This window comes from Amblyomma mixtum, chromosome 7 (assembly GCF_055824585.1).
Source record: "Amblyomma mixtum isolate Tamu chromosome 7, ASM5582458v1, whole genome shotgun sequence".
NCBI classification, from domain to species: Eukaryota; Metazoa; Arthropoda; class Arachnida; order Ixodida; family Ixodidae; genus Amblyomma; species Amblyomma mixtum.
In genome coordinates, this window is record NC_143018.1 from 39,612,840 (window position 1) to 39,632,589 (window position 19,750).

General features: G+C 52.6%; 1 protein-coding gene across 1 annotated transcript; it reads left to right on the top strand.

The window, feature by feature from the left end:
- Positions 1–1,701: 1,701 nt before the first annotated feature.
- LOC149335749 (uncharacterized) lies at positions 1,702–11,621 on the top strand. The gene is made up of 2 exons (XM_089554541.1): positions 1,702–1,992; positions 10,458–11,621. Exons 1-2 carry the CDS (start codon positions 1,702–1,704, stop codon positions 11,619–11,621), a joined length of 1,455 nt encoding a protein of 484 aa, XP_089410667.1.
- The last annotated feature ends 8,129 nt before the right edge of the window (positions 11,622–19,750 follow it).

Below are 19,750 nucleotides of genomic sequence, written 5' to 3' on the forward strand. Positions count from 1 at the left end.
TGGACAGGAGGTGATTTCATTCGGAGGGATCCAAAAAACGATAAAGAAGAGACTGTATGGAAAGGTGAAAAAGCGAAATGAGTAACGGATGGCGAAAGGAAAACTGATGGTCCACAACGAGAGTTTACATGAAGGACGGAAACGAGTTAAATTATGAAATCGCGTCCGACACAGGGCTTGTTCAAGACCTATGTAGCGGGTCGTCTGAAAATCACTCAACACAAGAGAAAATGACCATAAGAGAGAAGTATAAGAGCATGTTTAACGCTCTCGGAGAGTCCGGTCATTATGGGATGCCCGTCACCATAATGAAGCTTGCGACACGAGCATATCTTTCCCCTTGGAAACTAAAACTGAGTCTGACCACTATGAGCATTACATTTTTTTTGTGCGACACGAATTCTTAAAGGTAATATTAGAAGTAAGCTTAGGTAGTCCGCTTGTGCAAAGGAGCGCTCCTACTAAAGCCCTCTTCAGAGGAGTCAGTGTACTGATTCTCCTGTTTGGACCGCACTGCACCCGGAGAGCAGAGCGCTGCATGGTCATCGTAGCAGTTGTTGCCGGTGATTACAGCTGCCGTGAACGCTGTTTCTTCCAAAGTTTTCGGTACTGCTTTTCTTCCACAAAGCGCATGCTTGGCTACCATTAATAACAGAAACAGAGGCCTTGTGGAGACTTCTTGCTTCACTAGTGAAAAATGAACTCTGAGAGGAAAGGCGCTGCACCAGCAACTGAGTGCTGTTTCAGATTCAAGTGCATCACACAGTGCTGCACGGCTCAAAAACAACTAGGTAAAAAACAAAGAAGGAGCAGCATTTTGGTTTGGTTTGGTTTATTGAGGTTTAACGTACCAAAGCAACTCAGGCTATGAGGGACGCCGTAGTGAAGGGCTCCGGAAATTTCGACCTCCTGGGGTTCTTTAACGTGCACTGACATCGCACAGTACACGGGCCTCTAGAATTTCGCCTCCATTGAAATTCAACCGCCGCGGCCGGGATCGAACCCGCGTCTTTCGGGTCGGCAGCCGAGCACCATAACCACTGAGCCACCGCTGCGGCTGAGTTGGTTTCACTGGACTAGGAAACTTCGCCTTTTTTAAAAGTTTGGTTACATTTAGCTGGGACACCCGGTATATATATATATATATATCTTTACTCAAGGTGCGCCACCAAGCTCGCCGTTATGCTATACTGCGAGAGGCGACGACATCGGGACAGAGCAGGGAGATGACATTCGCGCAGCAAACTTCACGCCTTAGCCCCGCCGCCATCAAGAGCTAGCGAGCAAGCGGACGAAATCTGCTTGCCGCACTGAGCAACGCTGGGTAGGCAGGCGGAAGGAAAGGAGACATGCAGGGAATCACCGTTGGTCACCGTGTCTGTTTTGGATGATCGCGGTTAAATCCTTTGCGGAAACTACTTCGTGACTTTAGCCACACTCTGCGATAACGCAACTCAGATAATTTGTGCGTCTCCCTCCGGCGTATGCAAGAATTTGACGATCGCCCACCCAATGGATTGCCGCAGTCTGCCTCCTAGCAGCGCGAAGCTGATTGGCTCGGTAAAGTGACCACGTGACTTTACTCTCGCGACGAGCGCGAAAAACAGCCTTGAGCCAGTACACGCCGGATCCGTCGCAGGCTGCGGTTGCTTTGTAGAGGGTTTCTGGCGTTGTGGTCGGTGGTTGCGGACTTGGCACGTCATGGCGGCAGCGGGACGAGGAGCTCTGTACCGAATGCGAGGCTTCGCCAGCGGCCTCAACTGGCGACCGACGCGGTTCGCCGAGGATGTCTCGCAGTACCGCAAATGCCACATGTGCCGTGTGCTTCCCAGAACAACGGTACTGTTGCCGTGCCAGCACTCCTTGTGCGAGCCATGCCATGGAAGGAGCCTCAAAGATGGCCGAGGAGCCTGTCCGCTAGACGGGGAGGGATTCCAAGACAACCAGTGTCAGAGGGTCGACGTGCCCGCTCGGAAAGTGGAGAATTTGAAGGTACGTACTACTTGCGACACTTGTGTACTTTTCTGTACGGGGCGGAGGCAGTGTATAAATTTTGCCTGTGATTAAACAATCTGCTTCTTCTTGCAAAGGCTAAGCAGTATTTTTGGCGTCGGTTAATGCTATATATGTATGATCTAAGTTCTGCAAAAGAACCGTCATGCTTTTTTTTTTAACGTGGTATGTTCATGAAACGCTCGGTTAGAAAGTTAAAGCTGGACTGGCAAAGTGAATGGTTATCAGGTAACCAACGTGCGTTGTCTCACTTTTCGGCGGACGCTCTAACCACCCCTTGAGGGAAGGGAGGAAGGTGGGTGTGAAAGAAGAGGTACCGCAGTGGAGGTCTCCGCAAAAGTGACGTCATACAGCACGCGGGTGCCTTGTACAGTCGCTGTCAAAAATACGCGGCCCACGGCACCGGCGCAAGGAGCGGCTGTCGGGCCGCATCGCGGCGCGGCTATCTCCTTCGGGCTCTTGCTGCGGGGGTGCATTGGGTGACAATAAAACTTCGCCCTCTCTTCTGGGCTCGTCACACGACTGATGAACTTCAAGTGCACCATTCAGCTGTTTCGCCGCTGACGGTCAGTACGAAGGATCGCGCCTCTACTTTGCCTCGTTTCCCGCGCGGCTGTACTGAAGGGGAGTGCTCGCGGTTCACCGTTGCCGCCTCGATACTGCTTCGCTCTCGTATGTACTGCGCTCCTTTGAATGGCGAGCCTTGCTGCCAGCTCCAGCCGCCTTGTATCTATAAACATCCTTAACTCATCCACCCAACAAACGTTTTGCCGCCGTCAGAGAAATATTGTAGGCTATAACACGCTGTCTAATTGTAGCAGCAAGTGAAGGCCGCAGGGCTCCTTGACGGAGGGCTGCTCTCAAGTTTCTCAGGACTTATCACACTTTGTCAATAAACCCTTATTCACTCATTCACTTGAGAGCGTGAACGCACGTGTGCCAAGCGCCGGGAACTGGAGCGCGGCGAATACGGACGCGAGACGCGAGTAAATATGAAATGAGAACTGAACTCGGACACTTCGCAGCAGCATGCGCCGCGCGCTCTGCCAAATGGGCGCCTGCCGAGCTGGTCTGCACATAAGGAAAACAATATATTCGAGCAGGCGCTGGCGCGGCGCCGAAAGTCACACGCAGCGCGTATTGCAGGGCCCTCTTTCGTACTGAGCTCAGCCGTGAAACAGCTGAACGCAGCACTTAAAATTTATCAGTCGTGTGACGTGCCAGGAGGGAGTGCGGGCGAAGCTTTCTCGTCACTCCGTGCACCCTCGCAGCGAGCGCCCGACATAGGGTGCCTCGATGCGCGCGGGCTCCGTTGAGGGTGAAGACAACTGCGTCGTCTGCTACGGTGGCCGCCATTGCCATGCCCACTTCAAAGGCGCGGGGCGTGCTCCAACAGGCTTTGTGCACTTCCTGCTGCAAAAGCGCGCTTGTCTTCGCGACCAAAAGAAAACACAACTGCGTTTCGCGCCTTTTCTAATGAAGTGGCAACAGAATAGGCTTGTAAGGGACAACTGTCCACATATTTTAAGATTTGGACGGTCGTTTCTCCTCGCACACGACGACTCGGGTGCTGGATTGGAAAGAGTTCATAGAGCGCACTAGGAACCTAACTGCAGGATTAAAATAAATAATAACAGCAATATCGTAAGCAGGTAGATTGCATTCAATCACTCAATTGTTCAAATAATTAATAACTCTCCAATAAGTGAGAGTAGGTACCAAGAAAAGCCTATGCAGAATGCACTGAAAAAGTGAAGCTTTATTTTCGCATGGATGACTAATCGACCAAATTCACTTTTTCTCAGCTGTTATAAAATTTTTAGGAGAGTACAACTAATTTTATTTGTAACAAGCTCAGGGGCACAATTATGCCATGTGTACTATAAGCGGCTTTCCGCGCATCTCATATCGAGCAATGAATTCAGGAAGGTGGCATCACCGATGTGAGCTGCAGTCGGCAGACTGTTACGGCTGTCGCTAAACGTTTTAATGCGAGTGCAGCTCTCGCATTCCTTGGCTCGTTGTGCGAAAAGCCCGCCGTCGCCGTGGCAGGGATGCGTGCCAGGAAAGCGTGGCAGGGCTCCCTCCCTGCAATTAACCCGGGGGGGGGGGGGGTTATGACGAGTGTATTGTCACCGCGGGGGTGACAATGCACAAGTTTAAACCTGTCGGCATGGTGAAGGAAGGAGCGAGCAGACACAGGAATATTCCTGCAGCTACCGAGTGCATTAAAAGGAAAATCCCCGCGGCCAACATCAGCTGGCCTTCAGTTTTCGGAGAGCGAGGTTGCGGTGCTATGCCGTCTTCACCATCTGAAGTTCAATCACTCGCGTCCACATCATTACGCGAGACAGCAAAGTGTGGCCGTAGGCGACAGAGCATGGTCGTCTCGCTTTTTCACTTCATAATCAGCAACTTTCAGAACCTCGCAAAAATTACGTAGCCGCACTAAACATTGCAGTAGCATTTCGCCGCAACCCTACATTCAGCGACAAGTAACGCTCTCGCATTTATACATCACAAGGATTGCTTAAGTGCCCCCATAATCGAAATGGACTACACTTTTCCTTTACTTTACTATGAAGGAGAATTGTTTGCGAGATTTCAGAGATTTCATGTTCATTGTTTCAAGTTAAAATGCAGTCAGTGAGTCAGAACAGCAGGCGCACCAAAAACAGGCCTCAAACTTTTTTCAGCGAGAAAGTCTCATTCCAAGGAAAATACTCGAACAATGCCCTTTTTTTTCTTTTTTTGCAGTCCATCTCGTCGAGTGAATGCGGGCATTTTTGTTTTCTTAGAAGGTGCGGAACTTTCCGGGCAGTGATACTTGTTCTGTGAGCAATATAATTTGCTCCCAAATTCGCCACACAATTCCTGTGCACCAAGTTGCTAATCCCCAGCGGCACTTAATTTCAGAGCGATAATATTTACATTTCCCTGTTCAGACCTTCCACACGTTCTCTCAATAAAAATAAATTGCGTACCTCAACGGCACGCACATGCGAATCCTATGGCGTACGAAGGAAAGTTTTACTCATGCTGCAAATGCACGATGTGTTTGTCTGCTGCCACTTGTCGCGCTTGGTATTTACTGTCCAAAGCAGCCTTCTCTTGGGGTCCCTTGGGAACTGAAATATTCTCCATCCATTTCTGGAGTGGTTGGTGCACTGCGGCACACAACAACCCGGAATTTTTCGATGTGCGCCCGGTCAGCACCAAGAGAAAAGGCGACAAAGCGAACGCACGTGTTACAGCCGCCGCGCCGCCGCGAGAAAGGGCATGAAAATGGCCGCCGATGGACTGTCACGGCCGGCGAGGCGGCACTCGCCCTCCCAAAGGGTGACTCCACCCTAGAGGGGGCGCGCGCGCATGGAGGCACCCTAGCCCGACAGAGATAGCAGCGCCGCGGTGCGGCCCCGCAGCCGCTCCTTGCGCCGGAGCCGTGGGCCGTGTATTTTTGACCGCGACTGTACGTTTCTTCTCCGTGGACACGCGGTCGCCGCAGCCGGGTTCGAACACTGATACGCCGGCTCCGTAGCCGAGCGCCCTAAGCACTGAGCCCGCAAGCGTTGCTCCGCTTGCGCGGCTCGGCATGGGGCGGGTGTTTGACGATGTAGGCTCTTTCTTGGCTCGACAGCATGTGCACGTGCGGATGAGAGAGCGACGGCGCGATCTAGGGTCGCGATTCGACATTCCGTGATGGAGAAAAAAATACTGTATACAGCTCGAGTTGGACGATGCAGCTTGCCGTTAGTATAGTGGCCGAATGCCACTGCCTGAGGCACTTTGTCGCCTCGTTGAGACGCTGCCAACGAGTTTATCCTCCGGAAAAGTTTCTGAAGCTCGGCGCTGGTACAGGATCGGCGGTTTACAGCTACGCCGGGTGGACGAGGTGTCATTTTACCCAAATGTTAAAAAAAAAAAATTGGTTTGTGGTAACCACTTTGCAGCAACTTCATCGCGTGCGTTCGGGGCATGTGTGTCATCAAAAAAAAATAATAAGAATGGCCATTTATGACTACCGCTGCTGACTATATATATATAACATTTTTTCTCGAGTTTCGATGTCGAGTGAGGTGTAACCGGTCGCTTGAATCTTGGGGTCCGGTGGTGGCAGGCCACCAGCGGGGTCAATCCTAAGCATTTGTAGCAGGCTAAAGTATTGTGCGCGCGATATTTTGTTCTATGCGCACCTTGTGCGGGCGATCACTTGGTGATTACGCGTCGTTGCTCATGGGATTATTGCATATTCAAGAGTTTCCAGGCGGCCATGAAAAGTACTGCAGATTTCATCGCCAGCATGTTGCTGATTGGTGTAGCAGACGTTGCCACAGAATCTCCAGGTATCTTTGAAAGTGTCCTTGAACGAACGTTCATAGTCCAAGAGGTTTGTGTTGAAGTGAGAGTCGAACGGCCGAGTGCTACCGTTGTGGTTCGTTTGCCGCTTGTGTCTGGCGCCGATGCCATCGCGGGCCCGTACTTCATGATCCTGCCGCCGCTGTCAGGGAAAAGATCTTAGGATCTTTTCCCTGTTGACGCTTCACTGGCATATAAATCCAGTTCTTCTCGTAGCTCTCGCTACATCTCGACGGTGAGACGGTCACGGCGTTCTTTAGAGTACTGCAGCTCGTGAGCTAGCTTTGGTACTACTATAGCGAGCGCCCACCGCGGCGGATCAGAGGTTAGGGCGCTTGGCGGCTCAACCCGGGGACGCGTGTTCGATCCGGTGCGCGACTGAGTTTCGTGCGTCTATCACGCACGGTGATAGACTATGGCCGGATCTCGGATGTATGCGGATTTGAAGCGGCAATCTGAGCGCGACACGCGAATAAAAAGAACAAAACGCTGAGGCAGGTATGAGTACCTAGCGTTGGCTATATCGAACGAATGTTGCGTCTTTAACCACGTTCGTTATATCCGGTACAAATTTTTGTTATATCCGGACATCTACTTTCCGAAGCTAACGTGTACAGCTCAAGACGACAAACCGTTTCACGCCACTTCGAATGTAATGGTTCGGGGGACTGAAGGTTGTCGGTACGAAACCATAGATACGCTACGCTTTGATTCGACTGTACCCTTATGCTCCGTAACGAGCTCAATCGTTTGATAGCACTTCGAACACTATACGCCGATTAGGTCGTCCACAATATTCGTACCAATGGCACCACCCACTGGTCCCACTTAAATGGCCTTGTGTTTCACACTAACGCGACCTTGAGTAATTGGAGTATTGGAGCTAACCCTCTGAAATGCCGGAGGAGCAGGAGTCAGTCTGTTACGTGTACCCCAAGCATAGCGGTCGCCGGCAGTGGATACCACTTATATTCCACCTGCACTTTGTTTTCCCCAAGTTTTTCGTTGTAATCTTTTCCATGTTATCTTGCGAACACATCGGTTGGGACGCTGCCGCACCAACAAACTGTAGCGAGCGAATCAGTGACGGTGCGCTCACAAGCCGCGCTCTTAGGCGTCGCAGCTCTGATGCCTTTCGAGTGATCGGGGAGAGGCACCTGCTACGTGGAACCGTACAGCTTATCACCAACATGCAGTGGCTCAAAAGGAAAGCGCAGTGCAATTCTAAAAACATCACCAACGAACGCGCCCAGCTCTCGGTACGTCCCAGCGAGCGTTGATCGTGTGCAGATCATACGCAGCTTTCCAGCCTTCGCGCCTTTTCTCAACGTAAAATTCTAAATAGCGTCCTCTCACTACTTACCGTGTAGATTTATATCAATGCGAGAGCATTATACGGCTTTGTCGCGTCAACGAAAAGTGTCCGCAATTGTGACCTCATAATTACTTGGTTCCCTGAAGATAAATGTGTGAAAGTGTGATTGTGGCAGATTGTGTGTGATAAAATGTTGCCGCGGGAAAAAATTTCGTTCATGAGGTTTAATTAGGTAGTTAACTAAACGCGAAAAAGTACTTACACGCCATAATAGCCGTGGACGTCGATATAGTATGTGGTCGCATTGGTGCAGCGCGGTTCACCGCAGTAATCTGAAAACAAAGAACAAAAAGAAAAAGCAAAAATTATGAAAAATTGAAAAAAGAAATCACAAAAACAGAGAAATAATTTTAAAAGAAGACACCGAAATTATATATGCTTCTCGCTGGCAACACAGCCCAAATGTACGGTTATTTCACCTTTCCTTCGGAGAAAACGGGGCGGAGCTCGATAAGCAGCAAGCTGGGGCCGAACAGCTCACCCGCCTTCAGAGGTCGTAGTCTTTAGTCGCAAGTTCGTCTGATTTTCCGCATTCGCAGGTCATGAAGATCTATCTGGATTGCATACGCTTTCTTTTTTGTCACCAACGTATTAATCCCGGCCATGCGCTTCAAAACGTTGCTGGAAAGAGGGAAAAAAATACAAAGCAGCCGCACTCTTTCCGGCACGATTCGTGTAGCTAGTGGCCTGTTTAAATGGGTTATCATTAGAGGGCACAGTGCAAGCAGAAATGGCGACCGCTGTCTGTCAGTAGCCAGTGGCTGGTTGGCCACTTGTCTATACGAACGAACTTCGGTACTGACGCTACCTATATGAACTTAGTATGCTATCACAGATATAACAAACCTTAGTAAGTCATCTCAGATATAAAGACCTGTAATAAGGGAGTAATTACTCAATGGCATCCACCCGAGCGCAGCCATACGGCTACAAAGGAAAGCTATACAGCTTTCTCAGAAACTTCGTAGTTAAAGAAAAATTCGTCCTGGTCCGGGGTTCGAACCCAGGACCACCGCTACACCGGAGCAGTCACTCTTTGCCGTCCTGGTTAGCTCAATTGGTAGAGCGACTGCTCCGGTGTAGCGGTGGTCCTGGGTTCGAACCCCGGACCAGGACGAATTTTTCTTTAACTACGAAGTTTCTGAGAAAGCTGTATAGCTTTCCTTTGTAGCCGTATGGCTGCGCTCGGGTGGATGCCATTGAGTAATTACTCCCTTATTACAAATCTACTCCACCTTGGGGGATTCCCCTAAACATTTGACCAATATAAAGACCTCTTATGTGATAACCTCGCATATAACGAATTTTTTGTCTCAACAACGGATATAACGAACTTTTTGTCTGAACAACGGATATAACAAATTATGTGGCTGCTAAGGCATTCGAAATATCTACCGAGAATCACCTAAGGGTTTTTTTATTCATCCCGGTTTCCCCTGACCGAGAGCCTTCAGTCGGGATGCATTTGAAAGCGCTTACATCACAGTGCACGAGTGCAGTCACGTACCAATTTCTAAATCTCGCGGGCTTTCTTCAAGTATTTAATGCAACCATGCGGATAATATTTTGAGGAAAACAATTTATATGGGCGCTTCTGCAGAGTCGGTTCAAATTTTGCCCAGAAATATTTGCGCTATTGTTAACAATGAAAAAGATAACGTTTTTAAAGGAGCCGCATTAAAAATCCGGAGACCTGTCTTAAGGCCCGTTCACACTTGCCAAAAAATCCGGCGAGCGAAGCGGATTCGACCGCTTTTGACGCCGAGCGAGGCGGAAAGCGGCGCGGCGAGGGCGATCGGGCTGGACCCATTTCCGCCGCGCGGCGACCAACATGGCGGCGCTATTCGAAGCCGACCCGTCGCTTCGGATTGAATTCTCGTTGTTGCTGCCTTTTTCAGTGCGTTCACTGGCCAGAAATTCGGCACAGGTCTTTCGCTTCGTCTCATCTCGCCTCTACGAAGACGTATAAGTGATAAACTTGCTTCATTTTTTTTATTCAGAGAGACGATTCTGCCGCTTCTAGGCTTAACAGCAGAGTCGGTTCTTTGACAGTAATGGTTCCCGCCCTGACAACCAGATGACGCCACTATAGGTAAAGTCTATTTTGGCGTCTGTGCTAGCATACGCTGCACTAAAAGTGAGAATGCGCCTGCGTTTAACGTACGTAAGCATGCATACGCTTATGATACGCATACAGCGTAAATTTATGCTCTTTTCTCACTATATCTGTGTATGCCGCTATCAGCGAAGCGGTGTGGAAAGGCGAGAAACAGCAGCGGCGCGGCGGATCCGCCTCGCTCGCGCGTGAACAAGTGGGAACAGGTCCTTGTTTTTGCGGCGAGCGAATCCGCTTCGCTCGCCGGATTTTTGGGCAAGTGTGAACGGGCCTTTAGACGCCTGCGCAGAACCCTGCACTATTAAAATCTTCATGTAGCGCTCTGTAATATTTTAAATCGTGGCACAAATCAGTTGAAGAAACCTGTTACTGAATTTTGACCGTATTTATCAGGCATCTGCTAAAAAACACGAGGAAGTTGCTCCAAATTGGATTTTCGCCTGCTGCAAAGTCTGCTCTGAAGTGCTCTCAGCCACTCTCACCGCCGAGTGTCCCGCAAAAAAAATGTTTTGTACCGTTTAAAAAGCACGCAAAAGTGGAGATGAAAGCCGGTTGGAGCTCTAAACCGTTCCTTCTTTTCTTTTCTTTTCTTTCAAGGCGCACTGCTGGAACGAACACCGTGGCTGCAACTTCGTAGGCAGCCTGCAAGCTGTACTGCAGCACTTCGAAGAACAGTGCGGTTTCCATGAAGTCGAATGTCCACGGTGTGGCGACAGCGTGCTGAATGGAGACCTGCCGCCACGCTACGAGCTGGGATGCAGCCATGAGAAGCCTTTGGCATCACCGGACCAACATTCGGAGCACGGGAGCGCCGCGACGCCTAGCGACGTTTCCGCCCAGCTGCAGGAAGTCGAGGTGCCCCTGAAGGACCTTTTCCCAGCACATCACGCCCACGAAGGGGCGACTGTGCTGGCCATGATGCTGGCCCTTGAGGCTCGTGTGAACGAGCTCGTCCAGAAGACGCGAGTGCACGAAGATAGACTGAATGAAATGAGGGTCGCGTTTCCGGGCGCTTTGGAGACGCCGAACGCCAAGATGACGCAGGCTTTGGGCAAATTCTTGGCCACCTTAAATGAAGCCCGCGAAGTGCAGCAACGCACACGTTCTTCGGCACAGCAGGGGCATAGCGCGGCTGAAGGGAGCTCAGTTTCTGGAGCGTCGGAGGTAAAGGAGTTGCCAGTGCAACCGCACCAGGAAAACGCTCACGGCCTTCAGAACTTGGAAGGCATGGTTAGCGGGGCGGTCGGCTACCTGGAAGAGATTCTTCAGTGCGCCCGCTTGAAGCTGGCATCCTCGGGGTGTCCTTTCATCGCGGTGGAGCAGGTGCATGAAAATTTGCTCATACCGAGCCCGTTAGGCGGGATGGAGAAAAAGCTAGCGCATTTTGTCCTGACTGTACGTTACGCTGACAAACTCAAGGACGGATTTTACAGTAGCACTGTATCCGCTGAAGTGAGAGCGTGTCGCCGGAAGCAGGCGTGTTTCACAGTTCGCGTCGGAACTGCGGGAAAGAATTATTGGCGTCTGGAAGTGGCGTTTATTTCGAGCAACTCTTGTGAAGTCCCCCATCTTGAAAAAGCCTTGACAGTGCAGCTTAGGAAAGGCCAATCTTGTTACGAGTTGCCGGAAAGCGATGGGCAGCATCTTCCGAGCGCTTCTCCCGAGCGCTTTCGGCTATTTTATGTCAATCCAGATGTGTGCCCTTGGTGGTCACATGTATATTTCGGTGAGCTCAAATTTGACGTCTCCATTGAGGAGTGATGACTGGCTGTCAACACTTGTGTTGCCACCAAAACCTAATGCTTGACTTCTTCCATTTTAGCTTTTTTTTTAAGCATGAATGCTTTTAGCTCCCGTTGTCGGCAGTGTGGTGACGTCACGCCGAGACTGAGAGCCATCATCCGGGCACTGAAATCCACTCATCCGGGCTCTGAAACGAGAACATCCGGGCACCGTACGAGACTTAACGAGATTCAACGGGACGCTCTAAGCCCTCCTACGGGACCGGCATACAAGCGCCGGTTGCTCTCCAAACGAGTCACAAAAAATAACTGCTGCCAGTGTCTTCTCAATGTTTATCAAGGTATCAGTCGAGCTGTGCATTTGATAATGCACGGAATTATAATTTCCGATTTCTAATAACGCGTGCGAAAAGCACATACATTCCACAATACACTTCGTTGTCATACGTGATCTGTTAGGGGCTTTGAGAGGAGCTCGAGGGCGAGAAGGGCTTTCGGCTGAAAAACTGCTTTCGCGTGCTCCTCAAGGATGGAGCTGCGGTCCTACACTCACACATGTAAAAGACCGGCCGCAGGGACTTCAAGCCCTTTCCCCTTCTGGCAGGCAGATGTATACACGCTCGCGGAGTATTCGAACGCGCTGCATATTGTAACGGCATACGACCTACGCAACCAAGAGCGCGCTGCGGTATACAAATAAAGAAGAGGCGCGGGGCGAGCGCGAGGGGAGAGCGCGCGGCGCTAGCGCGAGAGGTAGAGAACAAAAGAACCGCCGCGGCCGGTTGTGTCTGGGTCTCCTGGTCTCTCTGTGCCTTTCTCTGCGCGGACCCGCCGTCCGGTAACATTTGGTGGCAGCGGTGGGATCATGCAAAGCCACCTAGACTACTCAAGGCCTCTCCGCTTGCTCCGTGACGTCACGCTAGTTGTCCGACCTCCGCTCGGGACTGCGGGGGTTCGCCGGCAGTTTTAAGCGCACTTTTTTACTATCCGAGGTACAATGGCTTTAGAAGTGAGTCAATAAATATGGATTAGCGACTAAACAACAGCTTTTTAACCGCGAGCATAATTTTGCTAAATATCTTCCTTATTAATTTATAATTTATGCTATCTTTCGTGGCCCTTACAATATACTTCGTATTGGAGCTAAAAGCTTCGTTTTTATAGCTGCATGATAATACTTGTGACAGAGCATTGCATAGCTATAGTTCCTGCTCTTCAGTTCATCGTATTTAGTTCATATTAACTTCAAAATATTTTTTTCCTAGACAGAAAAGCAGTAGAATTAAGCAGAATGCATGAGATGCAGTACCTGCTACATCTCATGCATTCGGTTGCTTTTTAAATAAATGTACGTGTTTTTTGTTATGTTCGAAAGCGGATGGCGTGTTAGACATTAAAATAAACAAAATGAATGAAGTCATGCAAAACAGTAACATGAATACTTTATGGACATTTTATTGGTCAGAGTGCTCTGCATTAAAATATTTCAATTCTTTAATTTTTTTTAGTTTCCTGGCAACTGCCTTCTTCTGACTGCTGTTCTGAATGGCGTCATCCTTCAATTTACAAAAATTTACATTTTCCCGACGTGCCCTCATGAAGGTGTAGAAGGAAGATATGATGGGCAATTGGGGAACACCGAAGGCACTGCACCCTTTTGAAGTTGAACACGATCGCGGTTGAGCTCTATGGTTCTTCCTGTTTGTTTATCTTATCATCATGTGAGAGCTTGGTGATGAAGTCTTGCTTATGGAAATGGAGCTCGCATACCTGCATGAGAAAGCTTAATTATTTACATCCGGTTCTCCCGAAACTATTCTTCAACAACTTTTAAAGTTACAGAAGGTTTTTACTTTCTACCTTGGAATGTACGGTTGGCGTAAAATCCTTGCGAGGAACTGCTCTCATCCAAGCTTTTCTGTGAGCTTCATCTTAGGAAAAACCAAACACTAACTTTTGGGCCACCGACATAATTTCCGCGGCACCCCGGCACACAGCAACGGCCCATGTTGCAGCGATTACAAATGTGCTTTTCTTTAGCACCACATCATGATTTCAACGTGCACAAGCTAGGAGAATACGGTATGACGCACTGCAGCTCGAAAACCTAGAAGCCGGAAAAGAGAAATGTCAGCACGTTCGCTGCCTAACCTAACCACAGGCCTGCGTTTCTATGAGCCTGTGCTGTGTTTCACCGAACTCTCACCGTCGTTCGCGGTCGGACCGGTCGGGCGGGTCGGGCAACTAGTGTGACGTAGGCCCCTGTGGAGAGGAGGAGCGAACAGGCCTTGTCTAGTCTAGGTGGCTTTGGATCATGCCGCTCACCCGCTCCCAGAATCAGGTACCCGACGTGCCAGTCGACAGGACTCCGCCACCAGCCGGCGGCGCCGACGACGCAGCGGCCGGCACCGCTAGACCTGGGCGCTCGGAGGGGCTCAGTTCTCCGCAGCGGCTGGACGCCGGTATTGAGCGCCTCCTCGATATTGTCACTCAGCGGATGGACGCATGGGAGGCCCGTCTGACTGGCCAGGCTGGGGAGATGGAGGCGATCCGTCGCCTTCTGCCAGTCGAGCCGAACACGGGTCCGGTGCCTCTAGACTGCCCCGCCACCGCTGTACCCGGCTCTGCCGTCGCTGTACCTGCGGCCGTAGCCGCCAATAGCGTGCTCGGCGCGGGCGCATCATTGGACGTCGTGGAGTTGCCCACGTTCGACGGCACCATTTCGTGGGATGCTTACCGCATCCAGCTAGACAGTATTGCGGCGGCGAGAGGCTGGGACGAGCAGATGAATGCACGGATGCTCGTCTCCAAACTGAGAGGCCGCGCGACTGAGCTGCTGCAGAACGTGCCGCCCTACCAGCTGGGCTCTTATACTGTCCTGGCGGGCCTCCTCGCCGACCACTACAGTGCCTCAGGTCACCCCCGTGTGCAGTACCGTCGCCTGCGAACCCGCCGTCAAGAGCTCGGGGAGACATACCAGGACCTCGCCGCCGCCATTGAGCGCCTGGCTCTGCAGTCGTTGCCGGGGGCGCCTCAGAACGCCGTGGCCCTGGTCGGCACCGAGGCATTCGTCGACGCCATCCGACTCCCTGAGGTGCAGCGCTTGGTCCGCTCTGGGCATCCTGAGTCCGTCCGCGCCGCCATGGCGCTCGCCGTCGAGGCGGAATTGACTTTGCTGGCCACGCGGGGGTTGCCACCGTCTTCCGAGCACAGCGTCCCGGTGCAGGCTCCTCGGTTCTCAGTCCCCACAGCGGCCTCTACCCGACGCAGGCGTAATGACACCCGCACGACCTGCTTCCGCTGTGGCCTGAGGGGACACTACGCGAGGGACTGTGCTGGCCCTCCGACGTCGGAAAACGATTCGATGGAACGGTGCCCCCGGATAAAGTCCGTCCCCGCACTCCTTAGTTCGCCGCGTCCTCTGCTTTCGTCGGCTTCGATGACAACTGAAGCTCCCTACGTGCTCGTTGACGTCGCCCTGCTTGATCGGCACGTAGCGGCCTTGGTCGACACCGGAGCGGCTGTCAATGTGCTCGACAAATCGCTTATTGTCAACGCGCCCCACCTGCTTCTTCCAGCCGCCAAAACCCTTCTCGTAGCTTTTAACGGCGCCCCGGTGGAGCAAGTCGGACGTGTTACCGTCAACATGACAGCACTCGGAAAGACCATCTCCACCGAGTTTGTTGTCGCGGACAGCCCTATTTGGCCAGTGGTCCTCGGGTGCGGGTGGTGCCAGCAAGCCGGAGTCGTTCTCAATTTTACCACCACAGAACCACGTGTGAGCCAAACTCTGTGTGGGCCGGGTTGGCTCAGCTGGATTTCCAGCCTCGGTGTCACCCTGTGGCAGTCCCTGGTGTCGGCGACCAAGCGTGCTTCAGGATCTGTGCGCTACCTCGGAACGAAGTGGCCACGTCGAGTCAAGCCAGTCGACGTCACTACTGTGACTGTGGCGACCGCTGTGACTCTGCCACCGGGTGCGGCAACTGGGGTGCAGCGTCAGTCTTGGACTCAGAATCACCGGTTGCGTCTTTGCAGCATGAAAAACCATCTCACCACACTCCAGCGCCGGCGGTCCTATCATGGGACGCATTTAACTTTGGGCCCACCCTGACCTGCGCGGAGCTCGCCTCTCTGAAGGCCTTGCTGCTCGAGCATCGCAGTTGCCTTGCTCTAAGCGCCAGTGAACTCGGGTGCACTTCCTGGGCCCAACACCGGATCAACACCGAAAACCGTGGGCCTATTCATCACCGACCTCGCCGTGTCGCGCCAGCTGAACGGAGAGTCATCCAGCAGCACGTATGCGACATGCTTGACCAGGGAATCATCGCCCCTTCTTGTAGCCCTTGGTCCTCCCCTGTCGTCCTTGTGCGCAAGAAGGATGGAACACTCCGCTTCTGCGTTGATTACCGCAAGTTGAACGCTATCACTCGTCTCGACGTGTACCCGCTGCCCCGCCTCGACGATGCACTTGACCGCCTGAAGGGGGCCCGTTATTTTTCCACCCTAGATCTGCTCTCGGGCTACTGGCAGGTGCCTGTTCTACCCGATGATGTGGAAAAGACGGCATTCGTGACTCCCGACGGCCTCTACCAATTCAACCGTATGCCGTTCGGTCTCTCAAACGCTCCAGCCACCTTTCAGCGGACCGCCTCTTAGGCCATATGAAGTGGACTATGGCGCTGGTCTACCTGGATGACGTCATTGTTTATGCGGCCACGTTTGATGAACACCAAAGGCGACTCAAACTCGTCCTCGAAGCCCTTACCTCTGCTGGGCTTCGCTTGAAACCAAAGAAATGTTTCTTCGGTTTCGCAGAGGTCACGTACTTGGGTCACGTTGTGAGCCGGCATGGCATCCGTCCCGACCCGGAGAAGCTAAAAGCGCTTACGGCTTACGAAGCTCCCACCACTGCCTAGGAGCTCAAAAGTTTCCTCGGATTTGCTTCATACTTCCGTCGTTTTATACCCAACTTTGCCAAGCGAAGCGCTCCGTTGACCGCCCTACTGAAGAAGAATGCAGCATGGAGTTGGACACCGGCCCAACAGCTCGCGTTCCTTGACGTCAAGCACGCGCTCCTCGAGCCTCCTACGTTGGCCCATTACAACGAATCGGCCCCCATCGTCCTCCACACGGATGCCAGCCAAGATGGGCTCGCCGCTGTCCTTCTGCAGGAAGACGAGTCTGGTGACCATAAAGTCCTAGCTTATGCCAGCCGCCAGCTTTCCGACGTTGAGCGCCGCCGCCACTCTTCAGAACTCGAGTGCCTCGCCGTTGTCTGGGCCGTGGAGAAGTTCCGTCCCTACTTGTACGGCCGTCACTTTACCATCGTCACGGACAATAGCGCTCTGACTTGGCTGCAGTCTGCCAAACACTTAAATGCCAAGATTGCACGCTGGTCCCTGCAACTTCAAGAGTATGATTTCACCATAGTGCATCGGCGCGGCTCTGCACATCAGGATGCCGATTTCCTTTCTCGCCACCCTTGTTCCGTGACGGCTTTGACGGACCTCAGGACTGCGCAAGCGCAAGATCCCGACGTTGCTGCCATAATCCACTCCCTTGGCACCGCCGTCGGCGCAGGTCTCCGCAAACTGCGCCGGGTCTATCAAATGAAAGATAACCTCTGTGTCATGTGAAGTGGTTCCGTGGTCGACCACCCGTGTGGTTGCCAGTTGTGCCGGCAACACTGCGGTCGCAAATCTTGCGCGGCCTACACGACGCTCCCACGGCTGGTCACCTTGGTCGCAGCAAAACCTACGCACGAGTGTCGGAGCGCTTTTGGTGGTCTAATATGTCCAGAGACGTCAAGGAACACGTGGCGTCCTGCCAGACGTGCCAGTTCAGGAAGTCATCCACACGAGTAACCAAGCCACCCCCGCAGGCGTTTTCGCCGCCGAGTTCACCTTTCGAACTGGTTGGACTGGATCATTTGGGCCCGTTCCCGAAGACACGCGCCGGTAACCGGTATATTCTGGTCGCGGTCGACTACTTCTCCAAGTGGGTCGAAGCACTGCCCGTTCCCGACATGTCGTCCGCTCATGCCGTCTTGTTTGTGGAACAACATCTTGTTCTTCGGCATGGTGTGCCACAACGCCTCATCACGGACCGCGGGAGCTGCTTTATGTCCCAAGAATTTGAGCGTGCCCTCCGCTCCTTCGGCATTGCGCATTCCACTACATCCGTCAATCATCCCCAGTGCAATGGCCTCGTGGAGCGTGTCAACCGCACCCTTACGGATATACTCGCCTCCTACGTCGCTCCGTCCCACACAAACTGGGATCGTTTTGTTTCTACTGCAGCTTTTGCACTCAACACTGCGGCTCAAGAAACAACGCATGTCACGCCGTTCTCAGTCGTCTATGGCAGAACGCCCTCCATCCCTCTCGACGCGCAGTTGGGCCTTCGCCATTCTACTGCGTCACCGACTGACTGCGCCCAACGACTTCGTTCCGCCCGCCTCGACGCTCAGCGCAACATTCTCACGGCCCATGCGCGGGCGCAAGTGGCCAATGCTGCAGCACCACCACCTCCCTCCTTCCGGTCCGGTGACTTGGTCCTCGTTCGCCGCACCATCCGCGCGACTGGCCATGCCGCGAAGCTCTTGCCTCGATACCGCGGCCCTTACCGTGTAGTTGCACGGCTCGGCCCCGTTACGTACCGCCTAGAAGACCTCCCCGAACTTCGGCCACGCGGTGTGCACCACATTTTCCCGGAACATGTCTCCAACATGAAGAGCTATGTCTCCGGCACCCACCGTGATCCCGACTTGGCTCCCATGTCCTCCCTAGTGCCGCCCTCCCGTACCACCACCAGGCCTCCCTTCCTGAATGCCGCCCCTTAAGTGCAGCGCTGCTCCGTGAACGCAATCCCAAGTCCCGCGGTGTGCCCTTCCCAACTGGGCACATCGAAGCCACCCCATCGTCTACAGGATGACTAGACGAGGGCAAGCACGGCGCTGCGCTTCCACGGGCTGACACGAAGCCGCAAACGCGAATACAAATGCCGTCGCCCGACTGTGCCGTAGGAACTCAACGTCGTACTAAGCTTGAGTTTAACGGCTTACTGGAACCACTTTCCGAAGGCGGGCAGAAGCCCTCGCAGTTTTCGTACGGCGAGGAGTCGCCTACAAGCAGCCCCGGGATCTACCGGGACCGTTTGGTGTCAGACGACACTGTCATCACAACGTGACGATGCCTCCTGCGCACCAAGCTGCGCCGGTGCGAAGAACCTCAGCCCGGGCTCATCGGGACGAGTTCGATGCCGCCTGCAAAGCGAAGCACGCGCTAGGGGACACCAGCGGTGTCTTCCCCCTCTTATCTTCCCCCTCTTCCCCCCCCCCCCCCCCCCCCCCCCGGTGGAAAGATGTAACGGCATACGACCTACGCAACCAAGAGCGCGCTGCGGTATACAAATAAAGAAGAGGCGCGGGGCGAGCGCGAGGGGAGAGCGCGCGGCGCTAGCGCGAGAGGTAGAGAACAAAAGAGAACCGCCGCGGCCGGTTGTCTGGGTCTCCTGGTGTCTCTGTGCCTTTCTCTGCGCGGGCCCGCCGTCCCGTAACAATATACATTCTTGTCAGGCCTGCGTCTCGTCGTGTCCGCGTACGCTTCTGCATCGTCCTGGCTTTCAATGCCGCCACCGTCACAGCTGCTTAAGCCGAGCAATGGAGCCTGTGTTAGGCCCGTAAACATTTCATGCTTACTCTACTCTCGGTTACGGGAGAGGCGCAATTTTTTCACTACTTTTCTACTCCTTTAATTTAACACTGTAGTGCAGACCATTACGCTGTGCGCAGGTGTGCACACTGCGCTGGTTTATTTTTTACTTTGGGAAATCTTATACAATTGACAAAGTTACTCTTGGGGATATCTGTACTTCCGAGATTTTTCATTTTTTGCAGCGCGAATCTTCGCGCAATACTATGTGTATCGCGTCAGCCCTCAGCTTCGTTGCAAATTTTGAAAAGCGTCTTGTTCTCACGCGCTTTGAAACCGGTCTTATGCTTTACTGGCTCCTGTGAGTACAGTGGAGTTAGAACGTCCTGATGAATGTGTACATGCCTTTGTTGTATTTTTCTCTAATAAAGCCTCGTTCAGTGCTCTTGATAGCATTCTTTCGTCGTACACGGGTGGTTCTATGCCAAACTCACCA

Bases quoted from the DNA above. Each gene is read 5' to 3' on its own strand.
- LOC149335749 (XM_089554541.1), top strand. From the start codon at position 1,702: ATGGCGGCAGCGGGACGAGGAGCTCTGTACCGAATGCGAGGCTTCGCC. The intron at 1,993-10,457 runs GTACGTACTACT...TTTTCTTTCAAG, and splicing joins GGAAAGTGGAGAATTTGAAG to GCGCACTGCTGGAACGAACA.